The 13,527-nt window shown below is 52.1% G+C and overlaps 4 protein-coding genes and 1 non-coding gene across 5 annotated transcripts; 3 read left to right on the plus strand and 2 right to left on the minus strand.

Annotated features, from left to right (window-relative positions):
- Positions 1-24: 24 nt before the first annotated feature.
- On the plus strand, positions 25-1,206 carry BGZ61DRAFT_535320 (chaperonin 10-like protein; the record flags this gene model as incomplete). The annotated part of the gene is made up of 3 exons (XM_046254259.1): positions 25-36; positions 96-218; positions 271-1,206. 3 exons carry the CDS (start codon positions 25-27, stop codon positions 1,204-1,206), a joined length of 1,071 nt encoding a protein of 356 aa, XP_046101066.1.
- Positions 1,207-1,354: 148 nt separating this feature from the next.
- BGZ61DRAFT_535321 (kinase-like domain-containing protein) lies at positions 1,355-3,704 on the minus strand (the record flags this gene model as incomplete). Its single annotated transcript, XM_046254260.1, has 2 exons — positions 1,355-3,079; positions 3,132-3,704. 2 exons carry the CDS (start codon positions 3,702-3,704, stop codon positions 1,355-1,357), a joined length of 2,298 nt encoding a protein of 765 aa, XP_046101067.1.
- A 1,357-nt stretch (positions 3,705-5,061) lies between these two features.
- BGZ61DRAFT_t159 lies at positions 5,062-5,144 on the minus strand. Its single transcript has one exon. It is a non-coding gene; the product is annotated as a tRNA-Lys (tRNA).
- Positions 5,145-6,102: 958 nt separating this feature from the next.
- On the plus strand, positions 6,103-9,385 carry BGZ61DRAFT_496206 (putative NRPS-like enzyme; the record flags this gene model as incomplete). Its single annotated transcript, XM_046250989.1, has 7 exons — positions 6,103-6,645; positions 6,680-7,040; positions 7,104-7,179; positions 7,232-8,840; positions 8,883-8,958; positions 8,988-9,135; positions 9,199-9,385. The coding sequence occupies 7 exons, from the start codon at positions 6,103-6,105 to the stop codon at positions 9,383-9,385; spliced, it is 3,000 nt and encodes a 999-aa protein (XP_046101068.1).
- A 1,893-nt stretch (positions 9,386-11,278) lies between these two features.
- BGZ61DRAFT_395482 (putative allantoate permease) lies at positions 11,279-13,144 on the plus strand. Its single transcript, XM_046242929.1, has 4 exons — positions 11,279-11,521; positions 11,575-11,665; positions 11,712-11,935; positions 11,984-13,144. Exons 1-4 carry the CDS (start codon positions 11,398-11,400, stop codon positions 13,063-13,065), a joined length of 1,521 nt encoding a protein of 506 aa, XP_046101069.1. The 5' UTR covers positions 11,279-11,397; the 3' UTR covers positions 13,066-13,144.
- Positions 13,145-13,527: the final 383 nt, after the last annotated feature.

The following is a 13,527-nucleotide window of genomic DNA, read 5'->3' on the forward strand; positions in this document are numbered from 1 at the left end:
TTTCAATTACTATATCATTCCATCATGTCTGCAAATGTACGCAAGAAAATATCTAGTCGGAAGCAATTCGTGGAAGATGGCTCATCGTCTCCCAGAACCTTTCCTGCCTCCTCTATGGTGCCGGGCACGCTCGCTTCGAGGACCGACCGATCCCCGAGATCACGGATCCTCACGATATCTTGATCCGCATCTCGTATACTGGCGTTTGCGGTAGCGATGTAAGTTGTCCGCGACGCAACCTGCGCCTGGACTCAGCGCTCATCCCGCCAGGTTCACTTCTGGAAGCACGGCGGCGTGACGAGAAAGGTTTCCGAGGAAGAGCCTCTCGTCATGGGCCACGAAGCCTCGGGAATCGTGCACTCGGTCGGCCGCGAAGTCACCAGCCTCAAACCAGGCGACCGCGTCGCCATCGAGCCGGGCTTCCCATGCCGGCGCTGCAAGCGGTGCAAGGCGGGCAAGTACAACCTCTGTCCCGCGATGCGCTTCGCCGCAGATCCTCCTCGCACTCACGGAACGCTGGCCCGCTTCTTCAAAATCCCGGACGACTTTGCCTACAAGATCCCGGACGAGCTCAGCTTGGAGGAGGCTGTGCTCGTCGAGCCCTTGAGCGTTGCGGTCCACGGCGTTCGTCTCGCCGATGTGCGGCCCGGCCAGAGCGTGCTTGTCCTCGGCTCTGGAACGATTGGACTCCTTGTCGCTGCGACTGCAAAGGCGTTTGGCGCAGGATCCATCTTCATTGCTGACATCAACGAGAAGAAACTCGAGTTTGCAAAGGGCTTTCTCGACTGTGCCACGTTCGTTCCAGCCCTCGACGCATCGCCAGAGGAGAATGCGGCGAGGTTTGCGAAGGAAAAGAATCTCGACGACGGCGTGGATGTCGTGTTGGAATGCACCGGTGTCGAGTCGTCCGCCCAAGCAGGCATTTATGCCTCAGCACCAGGTGGTGTCTTTGTGCAGATAGGCATGGGCAAGCCGGACCAAACACTACCCATGGGAGCCATGATGCAGAAAGAAACCGTCGTCAAGGCGTCGTTTCGCTATGCGCCGGGAGACTACGATATCGCTCTTGGCTTGTTGGGCTCGGGCAAGGTGTCGGTCAAGTCGCTCATCAGCAGCATCGTGCCGTTTGAGCGCGCGACCGAGGCCTGGGACAAGACGACGAATGGCGAAGGCATCAAGAACTTGATCCGGGGCGTGCAGGACTGATCCATAGTGGTTAGGGGGAAGAAGACCCAGTCCGTTGCGTGCATTGCGCCCGTCTCTGTCTCCAGCTGTATGTGACGCGCTATGATGCGTTCTCGTTGTACCTCGACCAGTCTCAGTGTGTGAAATCTTCAACTCGGCGGCAAAGTGCTCACAGAAGTCCAGAGCCCCATCTCCAGAAAGACAATCCCAGGGTTGTAGCCGTAGAAGGAAAAGCCGCAGCGACAAGCCGAGGCGTTCTCTGCGTGCCGATGGTCCCGCAGACCGCTTTCTGCCCCGGCGACCTCTCTTCGACAATGGCTCCCATGACGCTCCGGTACATGCCGGACGCGTAGGACCGCCATGAGACATCGCCTTTCTTCTCGTCGATCGCGGGGGCTTTGAGAAAGGGCATGGTTTGCGACTTGAGGCCCTCCTGCAGCCACCCGATGCTGTTAAAGTCCTTGATGTAAGTCGATAGGGTCAGCGCGAGCCTGGCTCTGTTGCCGAGGCGCGGGCTATCCCCCGAGTTATTCTCGTCATCTGCGTCTATACTTGTGGCGGGTGCTTCTACCTTTGGCGGCACCGTCTCTATCTTTGCCGCAGCAGCATCGGTATTATTGTAGACAAGATTTCGCGACTTTAACGTGCCGTACACATCACCGGAAGCATCCGTCCAATCCGCATTCAAGACAGCGCGGCACCAGTAATCCTTCGTGACTGCTTGCATGTTGATGGGGAGGAGACACCACAGCGTCTCGACCAGCCGGTCGACGCGTTCCTCAAAGCAAAATCGATCTTCCAGACAAGTAAACACTTCATAACTCGCGTCCTCTAGCTCCTGATACAACAGACCCAAGTTGTCGATGATGGCATCGTAGCACTCGTTAATATGGTCCGAGAGGGTCGCCACCGCGTCCTTCTTGTCGAGCGACAGCGTTCCACCCCATGCTCGAAAGCGCTCGTGCAGAAACCAGAGATTGTCGCCGGCCGTTATCCCATTCAGCGCGCGAGTATCAGTAAACTGCTCTTCGACGGCGTAGAAGTGTGCCTTGAGACTCAGGAGGGTGAGGTCGCCGGCAATATGCATCATCCTGGGACGACGCAGCCTGACGGCTGTCATGGCGCGGAGTGACGTGTTGACAAGCGACGGAATCAGACGCTCCTCTACACTATTTGTAGCCAGAGATCCCAGCCACTCTTTGACCAGGTCTTTGGTCTCGCCGTCTGCGTCGTAGAACTGGCTGTCTGTCCATCCTCCCCGTCCGATCGACAACCGGTGTTGACTGAACTCCTTGACTCCAGCAGCGCCCTTCTCCATGTACGTGACAATCTCGGCAAGGAGGCAGCCGAATGCCCAAACGTCGATGGCTTGGTCGACGATCTGCTCTTTTTGGTCGGCATCCAGGCATTCAGGCGCAACGTAATCTCCAGACGTCGGCTGCCACAGCATCTTTGACTTGACACGGCCCTGTTGAAAGGTTGCGAGGCCAAAGTCTGTGAGCAGGAATGTGGTCTTGCTCACTAGGACATTGGCGGGCCGGATGTCGTGATGCCAGCCAATACCGTCGAAATCCATCCCGTGAGTCTTCTGATTCAGATGAAGTCGATGGACGTGGGATAGTGCAGAGCCGAGTCCTCGCAGCGCCGAGTAGAATGTGCAGTCCGATTCGAAATTCCCGAATCGAGTATCCCTCTTGAGAAAGGTGCTCAGGTCCATGTCTAGACACGGAAACAAGAAGTGGTGCTGTTCCATCTGCGTATATGAACCCAACATGCAGACAATGTTGGGATGCTTCAGATGATTGAGAAGCCGTAAGCACAACAGCTCCTGTCGAACTCGGTTTTGCTCGACATTAGGATTCAAGCTCTTCTTGATAATTTGCACTCGTGCGCTCTAAGATAAATAAGCTAACTACTCTTGCTACGGTAGAGTGATGGCAACTTACATCCTTGGGATAGAAAGCCTGCTCGGACGGGGCGATGGCGACCTTGTAAACATCCGCATGCATGCCAGCCCCGACCTTCTCCGCCTTGCCGACAAAAGGCATCACCATGTCGGTGTCGATTTCCCGGTGGCACTCCCACATGGTTGGTGGAAAGGAGTAGGGTACGAATTTCCACTGCTCGTCGCTTACAAGGCCGTGGGCAAACTTGAGGCCCAAGTCGTCGATGTGGGAGGATTCAAAGGGTAGTTTTCTGTCGAGGAGGTCGTGGCTGCGAAACGTGACGATGGCATCCGGTTCCTGCATCCAGACCAAGATTGCGAATAGCTTCTTCCCTTGGTTGTATATCGCGTGGGCGAGACCCGTTCGATCATCCGGCTGACAGACCAGCTGTTCAACGGCGTTTTCGATGGCACCCAAGGTGAAGATGGCATCGAGGCTGGCACTAGGGACGAAGTCGCGTCCGGACTCTGAGCGCACCAGGTTGCGGCGCAGTTGATTCCGCAGCGTGTGAAAGGCGGTCTTCTTTGGCGCAATTTCTGCCCGACGGGTGGGGCGGTGTCGCTTGGAAGACATGCCGGATGAAGGAGGAGGAATTAGAAATTAGTTAGTGCAAGCAAGCCAAGTCACAAAAAGAGGTTCAGAAGGCGATGGTGCTCCCTGGGGTCGGACGGAGAGATTGTGGCCGGCGGTCAATGAATTTTGTTGAGCGGCTCGACGCCGTCTCGCTCACCAAGACCAAGACCAGCCATCGGGAGTCCAGCCATCGGGCACCGATGACTGTCTCTGTCTGGTGATGCACCGCGTGGGTCTCGTCCTCGAGGCTTCCTCCATTGGTGTTGTCGACTTGAATCAAACATACCGCACCGCTGCTCGCCAATGGCGGCGTGCAGCCGTGGGAGCGGTGTGTAAGTGTGCAGCCATCTACTGCAGCCGTAGCCGCGGCCAGCGCCGCTATCGCACCACAATTGAGACAGTCTATTGATTCAGCACCCCACTCAGCACAGCACATGGAGGACTGAACTGGGAGAAAGCAGTCTAGCGGGCTCTAATGCCTGGCGGTCGGTGGGGAGGCGACCCAATCCGGGCGCTGGATGGCCAAAGTCGACAAGGCTCCTTGCTGCGTTGGCAAACCAAATCCGTCCAAGGCCGCAGGTGTTTGTTGGAATGCACGATGACATCCGCCGAAGGGGTTCCTTTGCCACGGTGGGCGTTGCAGGGTCTGGCATTTCTATCCTATCATTTTACAGGGAGGTGGTGGTTCCGTCCACATTGATTTCCAGACTGCACCGGGAGTATCTCAAACAAGTCTTGAAGTGTAGTCTGTAGATATCCGTCTTTGAGATGTCCAGCTCACTAATACTCCGTATTAGCGCAGTGTATCCGTCTTTCAGATGGCCACCTCCCTCATCCCATCTCAAACAAACACGCCGACTGTCGGATTTTGCAACCAACAATTCTATTAAAACGCACAAAATGCGTCTGTGCGCAATGACAGCTGAAGGCTCGCATGCACGTCTGCGTATCCGTCGTGTATTGGCTGCCGTCAACCAGGATTAAGATGAAGGGAGCGCACAGCCACAGGGGTTCTTCTGTTCATGCTGCGTTAGTGTGGTTTGACAGCGGAAGGGAGACTGCGGAAAGGACTGGCGATGGATTCACATTACGAGTTCGTCAAGAGACGTATGTTGCTGTGGTTACACGTTTGGTGCTTGTGACCTGCACATCCTAATCCTCGTAAGAGCGAAGAGGGAAGAGGTTGGATGTGTGCTGTTGCTGGAGGACAACTCGGAAGATGATGAGGCCACGCCTACCTACCTATAGATGAAAGGATAATATTTCCACCCAACACAATATTCTACGGGTACAAAAAGATAAAAGAACAAAAAAAAGAAGCCTCGCTTGCTCGCAATCGAATCTTATGTATAGGAATAGCCCGATGCGGGGGTCGAACCCGCAACCTTGAGATCGCGTTCTCGTAAGAGTCTCACGCTCTACCGATTGAGCTAACCGGGCGTGGTTCTTAATGATGACAAATCACCTGCAGGAAGCTGTCATGTGCTGCAGGGTAGCCCTCGCAGTCAGTCAGGTCCACGTCAACTTGCCATTTATTATAACTATAAATTGCCTAGTGGCTATTGTAATAACATTGTGATGAATTCATAAGCTCCAAGTTCCGAATTTGAATGTTGCTAATATTTGCAGACGACGTCCTAGACCCCAAGTACGGGAGATAGCTCAGAGACGATTCTGAATGACGGGAGCGGTGTAGGGTAACCGGTCCTTTCCGGTGGCTTTGTCTTGGTGTGACTGCTCGGATGGATGGACATAATGCGGCCATTCCCCAGCGAAAAGCCTTATCGAGATTCATTGGCTATCAAAGCTGGCTCGGCAGGCAATAGACCGTGTTGTTAGGGTCAGTACACTACCTACAGGCGTCAGATCAACGTGAGGTACTTGAGAGGTAGATGCCGTCAAGACGCACAATGCACATAGTGTAACAGACTTGTGTCCGTTACATTGCGTATTTGACCGAGATTCTGACGGCTCAAGCGAGAAGGTGTGTGATACGGCCGATCATGCCTTAATGTAGCTTTCAGCTTCTATCTTTGATGCAGGTTAGTATCAGAGTCATTCTTCCCATGCTGTGCGGGGAAACGAGAGACTATCACCATATCTTTCAGGTTTCTATTGGAGCATCTAGATCCTTTAGCGATTAATCGTGAAGGATTGGCTTGGATTTTCAGACATGCGGGACAGCCAGGTCTCTGTGCATCCATGGCGCAAAGTGGCTGAAAAGTTCAAGTCGCTCAAATGACGCGTCCAACTGATAGTCGTCAAGCATAAAGAGAGCACAAATGTCCCAGACGAAGCATCTGTGGCTCTATTATTGATTTCTTTCTCTACACTCTACTCTAGATCCCAACTCACACCCAGCGAAGGATCGAGAGTACCCCTATTAACGAAAGCCAAGATGGTCCACGTGGATGCAGACGTAGAACCATACTATGGACGACGATTGATGCTTCACGTTCTAGATGGCATCGCTGCTAGTGAACCCTCGCGTCCTTTCATCCATGCGCCGAACACGAGCAATCCTAGTGATGGCTGGAAGCCCGTTGCATACAAGGAAATGGCTCAAGCTGTTGACTCTGTTGCATGGCAGATTACAGAGGCGTACGGACCAGCGTGGAAAGGTACATTTCCTACTGTCGCATACATAGGCCCAATGGACGTACGGTACGTCGTCATCGTCTTGGGCTGCATGAAAGCTGGGTACAAGGCGCTTCTTCTTTCCCCGCGGAACAGCAAAGAAGCGCAGCAGCATCTTCTCAAAGCGACTGACTGCGACATCTTCTGGCATGCCGACACCTTTACGCCCATGATTAAGCCATGGATTGGAGAACGCAAAATGCAGACACTTGAGGTTCCCAGTGCCGATATCATGATAGCAGCCACCTCCCCGCCGTTTCCCTATACTCGGACATTCGAGGAAGGCAGATGGGACTCATCAATCGTGTTTCACACCAGCCGCAACATGCTTGCCCAAGCCTGTCGTTCAGAAACAGGGCACCTTCGCCATCACCGATGCCTTGCGCGATATGCCCGCGTCCCACGGTGGCAAATACATGGCATACGAATGGGGAACTCGAGCCGAGAAGATTTTCATGCCGATGCCGCTTTTCCACGCCGCAGGCATGATACTCTTGCTCAAGTTGACGCTTGCGTTCGGGGCCACCTTCGCCTTGACCATTCTAGACCGGCCGCTCAGCTCAGACCTCGTGCTTCAAAGTTTGAAGCATGTTGGCGCCCAAGGAACCATTCTCCCGCCTGTTATCTTGGAGGAGCTCTCCACCAAGAGTGAGAGCTTAGCTGAATTGGCGAAACTCAAGTATGTGGGCTTTGGTGGAGGTAAGTCTTGCGGAAGAATAGGTTTGTTAAGCGATGCCGGGCATACGCTGACCATCTCGGTAGGCAATCTCGGGCAGCAGGCTGGCAAAACTCTCATTGACAATGGTGTTCTCCTTACCAACGGAGTTGCGGCAACCGAGTACGTATTCGGCGTGGTGGTTAGGTTGAGTAAGTTGCTAATTTATCATCAGATACTTGCCATTTGTACTCCATTATCAATCCAACATGGAGAACTGGCAATGCTTCATCTTCAACAGCGAAGTTATGGGCTGCGTTTGGCGTCCCGTGGAAGACGGGCTTTATGAGCTTGTTGTTCGACGGAAAAACACCCAAGACAAAGATCCAGGTCTGCAGGCTCTGTTCTACACATTTCCCGACCTGGATGAGTGGTCAACCAAGGATCTATACAAGCCCCACCCTGCGCTCCATGATCACTGGATGTACTGTGGGCGACTTGAGGATGTCATCGTCTTCTCCAACGGAGAGAAGTTGAACCCAGTGAGCATGGAAGAGCATATTATTGGCCATCCTGCCATCAAGGGAGCCTTGGTGGTGGGCCAGGAGAGATTCCAGCCAGCTCTGATTCTGGAGCCCATGACGCCATGCGCAGACGATGCGGTGGCCCGGGCTCTCATTGAAGATGTGTGGCCTTTGGTCGAGAAGGCCAACGCTGAGACAGTCGCACATGGAAAGATTGCCCGTTGGCTCGTGACGGTGTCGCCGCCAGGCAAAGACTTCTTGCGAACACCCAAAGGCACTACTCTTCGAACAGCAACTGTGAAGCTATTCGCTCAAGAGATTGAGTCGGTCTACCAAAACGCAGAGACAACGGACCCAGCTGATTCTGTCGATCTGGATCTCACCAATGAAGACACCCTAGCGAAGTCCATCATTGAATTGGTTACCAAACTCAGCGGACACGACGGCTTCAAAATCGAAACGGACTTCTTTACCGTAGGTTTTGACTCCCTACAGGTCATCAACACCGTCAAACTGCTCCGCATTGGTCTCGAAGGTGCGGGCATCAAGCTTGAGGATGGCTTGATGATTCCTCGTATTGTCTATGGGAATCCCACCCCGCGACAGTCGGCCCACTATCTCTGCTCGGCCGCTCAACAAGGTGGAATCAGCGCCGAGTTTGATGCCGAGCGCCAGGCCAAGGTGTTGAAAGCCATCCTAGCAAAGTACACCGAAGCTCTGCCCGCTTCGAATCCTAATAAGCCGGAACCGCTGAGTGTCGGGCAGACAGTCATTGTTACCGGCACAACTGGCTCTCTCGGAGCATACTTGCTCGATCGCCTCTGTAAGTTAGAGTCGGTCAAGAAAGTTATTGCCCTCAACCGAGGCAAGGATGGTGGCCAGTCCCGACAGCCTTCAGCCTGTGCATCTCGCGGCTTGGGCACCGACTTCTCCAAGGTCAAGTTCCTAGAAACGGATTTATCACTGCCCGATCTTGGCCTCGGTGTGACCAAATACACTGAGCTTCTGGGTACAGTTGACCGCATTGTTCACAACGCTTGGCCCGTGAACTTCCAAATCAGCGTCAATTCGTTTGAGCCGCACATTCGGGGCGTACGCCATCTTGTTGACTTTTCAAGCGCTGCTGTGAAGCATGTGCCCGTCATCTTCCTGTCGAGTATCAGTACTGCGGGCGGCTGGACGGCAACTGAGCCGGTGCCTGAGCATCAGCTTGATGATCCAACAATGCCTATCATGGGATACGGTCAATCGAAGCGTACCGGGAGTCTCATTTTGGATGCCGCCGCACAGAAAACCGGAATCCCAGCCGCATCGATACGGGTTGGACAGATTGCGGGCCTCAGGAGCAGCGAGGCTGCGTAGAATCGCCAAGAGTTCATCCCCAGCCTCATCGCCAGTTCGGTATATCTCGGTGCTTTGCCCAACCACATCGGCTCTAGTCAGGTGGTTGACTGGATTCCCATTGAGGTGCCGAACTCATCTTCGAGATTTCTGGTGTTACAATCGAGGCCCCTGCCGCAGAGATCTCGGGCTACTTCCTCGCTGTCAATCCGGTCACCATGCAATGGTCCGAGTTGACTGATGCTGTAAAGAGCTACTACAGCGACAAAATTCAGTAAATAATCCCTCTGGAAGAGTGTATTTCGAAGTTGGAAGAGAGTGCACTTGATACTACCAGTATTGACAAGAACCCCAGTGTCAAGTTGCTAGATACCTATCGCGGCATGCTTGCGGCTAATCGAGCAGGACTGGAGCACGTTACGTTCAGTATGGAGAGGACCAAGACCCGGAGTCCAACAGTCGAGAGATTGAGTGAGATTACACCTGGTCTTTTGAAGAATTGGTGTCAGCAGTGGGACTTTTAGGATTTGAAATCTGCTATGCTCTGGCTGTTTTGGCTTTTCGAATTGGATTGGCGAGAGCCGTAATTCGAATTTCCGTTAGTCGCGAAACTACAACAATTATCCCACCCCTTCCAATCGCACGTGGCCCAAGAAGACGAGTAATCGGACAGATGGAAATGGCATTAAAGTAGTAGTAACAAGATCGCGTATTAAACCTGCTGATTGACTAAAGGTTTGACTATCTATTCTTCCCAGCAGAATATTCTAAGGCTTGATAGTTACATGTCCGACACCACACTGTCGAAATCAATTTGTTCTACGACATGATGTCGTGGTAAAAAATAGTGTCTCATCTCAAAACTGATTATCCTAATTGCATAAACCGCGTCGAAGCCTTTTGGCGAACCATAAGGGCTGACAAAACTCCATTTAGCGATTACAAAAAAGCCAAGCGGTCATCCAAGCAGTTTATAGTTGACTAACTCAACAAGGGAGGCGTTAACTGCGAGCACTACTCCTGACAAATGAGTTTGATGCAAGAGCTCCGGCAATCCGATCCCTCCAACACCCTGCCTTCCATTGACGAGATTGGGAGTTGCAACAGCGAGGGTCAAGGCGACTCCCAAATGCCAAATAGGGACAACAATCACGCTTTTCAGGCCGAAATAACCAGGAAATCGCTGAGCCAGGGGCTAATAAGAACGAGGAAGGAGTATTTGGGATTTGATTTACGGACCGTTATCGTTGATGTCAGTTTTAGCTTCTAGCTGGTGGCCGAACACCATTTGTGCTCCATCCAAAGCCAAACTCTGACCAACATCATTTCGTAAGTGGAGTTTATGCCCACGGTATAAAGTGCGGCGAAGTAATTTCGGGGGAAGAAATCAGCTTTACAACAGTTAACCTCGTGTAATATTAACACGCGCGGTTGGAAATTGCGTGGGTTGAGATTCTTCTTGTCTAGGGGTTTCGATGAAGTAATTTCTGGGTGGAGACGATGGAAGGAATCCTTTAAATATCCGCTATCGATGCGTTCATGAGAACCAAGCGTTGATTTTAGTTTTGGATGCTGTAGGAATAGTCAACAAAATCATGTATAGGTTCGAATCAGTGTGGCCAAGCCATCAACTGTAATTGGGTCTCATGACTCATGGGGAAGGTATTACGTGATAAGTCGCAGAGCGTTTAGAAACTAACATAAGTTCCCATCAAAACTACTGCAACTGTCTCCCCGCTCCAAGTTGGCTAGACAACTGAGGATCATGACCACCCTTGGTTAGGTGACTCCTCGTAACTGGTCAAGTGGGTCATTCGACTTGATGAACATTCGAGGACTCCGTTGTCGGCCAACGTCCGCAAATCATGGGCCACAAGCGGCTCGCACCATTCTTTGTCGGGTTTCTTCACTACTTGTCATTATCTGACTTGACTCTGATAGGGAGGCGGTTACAGGCACGAATGTAACGTTTCCATAAACTCACGCGTGACAATTGCATATTGTCGCCAATGGCCTGATGATTAGGCGTCCTCCATTATGGCCGCGGATAAGATAGGGCTTCAACCACCGCCGTCAAGAAAGCTACACTCTCACACTTCAACCCTAGCAAAGCGGGATTAAATGTCGCCGATAACATTGTCCCTGTCACAGGGTTCTCCGCTTCCTTCCCCGCTTGTGGGGCGATGAACGAAAACTCGTCAGCCCATGGACGGCTCCTAATCTGTAAAAGGCAGCCTGTGCGTATGCGAATATTATGGGGTTACATCAAGATGGACCTAGCCATGGTTCAGCACTCTATTCTTGTTTGCATTATTGCCCGCTTTACGGAACTGCTATCGCCCCGAGTTTTGTTTAAAAGGTACCTCGAACAGCGGCCTATGCAGTTCGTCAAGTCACACTTTCTCCAAATCTGCGAACGAACGCGTCGATATTACCCACCCCGACCGGTCTCGTAGATGATAGGACAGATTGGACCGATATCGAGCAGACATCCCTTCTCGATTGGTCATTGATTCAACCCGGTCCTCATCTTACAATGGTATCCTTCAATTGCTTCAGCCGCCTTGCACCAACACATCAACATGTGCGCTCTCCAGACGAAAAATCCCTGGTCCGACGTCTTGATATTTTCCTCATGACCTTTGGTTGCATTTCTCAAGGTAATATGTGCCTTTAGGCCAAGTAATTAGGTACCGTTGTTAATCAGATCTAGTCATCAAGTATCTTGACCAGCAAAACATCAATAATGCCTACGTCTCTGGCATGCAGGAAGACCTGAAGCTCTATGGCAAAGAGCTCAACTAGTGAGTTACACACATCGTCATGCGAAATTATAACTAACTGAATTAGTTTCTCAACGTTTTTCAATGTTGCCTACTGCATCATGCTTGTTCCCTCGCAGATTATCTTGACCTACGTCCGACCCAGCTTCTGGCTTCCTGGTCTTGAGATTACATGGGGAGTTATTACTGGCCTCATTGCCATGACTACAAGCGCAAAGCAGGTGTACATTCTTCGTGTCTTTCTTGGCCTCTGCGAAAGCAGTGCCTGGCCTGGAATGATGACTCTGTTCAGTATGTGAACCAATCGCTTTTCGCATGTTAGTAGGCTAATTTTTATAGTGTATTGGTACACACCAACCGAGCTGGCAAAGCGCATGGGGTTTTATCACTCCTGCCAAGCCGTCGGATCCATGATGTCTGGCGCTTTACAGGCTGCGATCACAGAAACCCTTGACGGACACCGTGGAATGGCCGGCTGGCGCTGGTTATTCGTCGTCAACGCTATCATGACGGTTGTCTGGGGTGTTGCAGGTATCTTCATGATGCCTGATCTGCCCAACAACCCGAATCCGCGTGCATTTTGGTTCAAGAAAGTCGATGCGGAGCTGGCTATGGAACGACTCGCTCGCAACGGCCGTGCCGAGCCGAAAAAGATGACCTGGGCTGGAGTCAAGCGTACATTCTCCAGCTGGGTCGTCTACTTCATCGCTATTCTCTATGTCGCCACTGTTCTCGGCACCTACGGAAACGTCTACTTCTCCCTCTTCCTCAAATCACTCAAGAATGCCGATGGAACTGCAAGATGGACTGTGTCGCAAATCAACGCAATCCCGATCGGGTCGTATGCAATTAACGTAGCTTTCGTTTGGATCTGGGCTCTGCTTTCCGATATTATTGAGAGTCGATGGACCCTGATCGTTGCTCAAGCTGTCATCGGAATCATCACATGCATCATCATGAGCATCTGGACATCGCATCCCGCCTCCGTTGGCCTCACCGCAGCCTACGCAGCTTACTTTATCGCCTTTACCTGTCTAGGCACGGCGCCTCTGATCTTCTCATGGCTTTCCGATCTAATCCCGCAAGACCCCGAGGCGCGATCCCTAATCGTCGGTATTTCCGTCGCTCTATACTACGCCATTTCCGCTTGGTCGCAGGTCTTGGTCTGGCCCGCCTCGGAAGCACCCTACTACAGCTACGGCTGGCAGACTGGCCTTGCTTTGCTGGTCCTCGTGATTATCATGACCTGTACTCTGCGCTATATTGATGTACGGATCTTGTTGCCGCGGCGCATCGCTTTCCGCGCTGCTCTTGACCAGGCTGCGGAGGATGCTGACCGCATGTCTGTAGCGTCGGTGGAGCAGGAGAAGGAGGAGCAAAGGAATTCAGATGGCATTAAGGAAACCCCGTCACTTCACTGAGAGTGATGTAGAAGGGCGCGAATGCTGTGGTATGAATGTACTAAATTGAATATTTTATGACTGCAATTTGAATCTTGTCGAACATGTGCGTCTTGCCCGAGAATAGGTCAGATCATGCGGCCGGCGAGGCGTTAACATGACACAAGCGCGCTGTGCATTCAATAGAAGGCTGTGCATTCAATCGAATGCTGCCCAACGCGGGAAAGTCTAGGCAGCAATCAGGCGAATATACCTCACGCCTATTGAGATTCCAACGAAGTAGCCTGACTTCTTTCACCCCAACATCTTCATTCGTTTCGAGGCATTACCCAGAACTAATGAATCCATCACTGGGCACTTTCCTATCTGTTTTCTCGTAAGTCGCAGCCTTTCGCGATCGGAAACACTATCCCCGCCAGTTCAAACAGAAGCGATTCAGCATTCGTGAGATGCAAGGAAATCCGCCACAGAAGGAGGCAGAGG

This window comes from Ilyonectria robusta (genome assembly GCF_021365365.1).
Source record: "Ilyonectria robusta strain PMI_751 chromosome Unknown BGZ61scaffold_17, whole genome shotgun sequence".
Taxonomy (NCBI): domain Eukaryota; kingdom Fungi; phylum Ascomycota; class Sordariomycetes; order Hypocreales; family Nectriaceae; genus Ilyonectria; species Ilyonectria robusta.

What these genes read in the sequence shown, in the direction of transcription:
- BGZ61DRAFT_395482 (XM_046242929.1), top strand. Translation starts at nt 11,398, where the DNA reads ATGGTATCCTTCAATTGCTTCAGCCGCCTTGCACCAACACATCAACAT. An exon ending in CTTTGGTTGCATTTCTCAAG is followed by an intron (nt 11,522 to 11,574) that starts GTAATATGTGCC and finishes AATCAGATCTAG; the next exon opens with TCATCAAGTATCTTGACCAG. An exon ending in TATGGCAAAGAGCTCAACTA is followed by an intron (nt 11,666 to 11,711) that starts GTGAGTTACACA and finishes TAACTGAATTAG; the next exon opens with TTTCTCAACGTTTTTCAATG.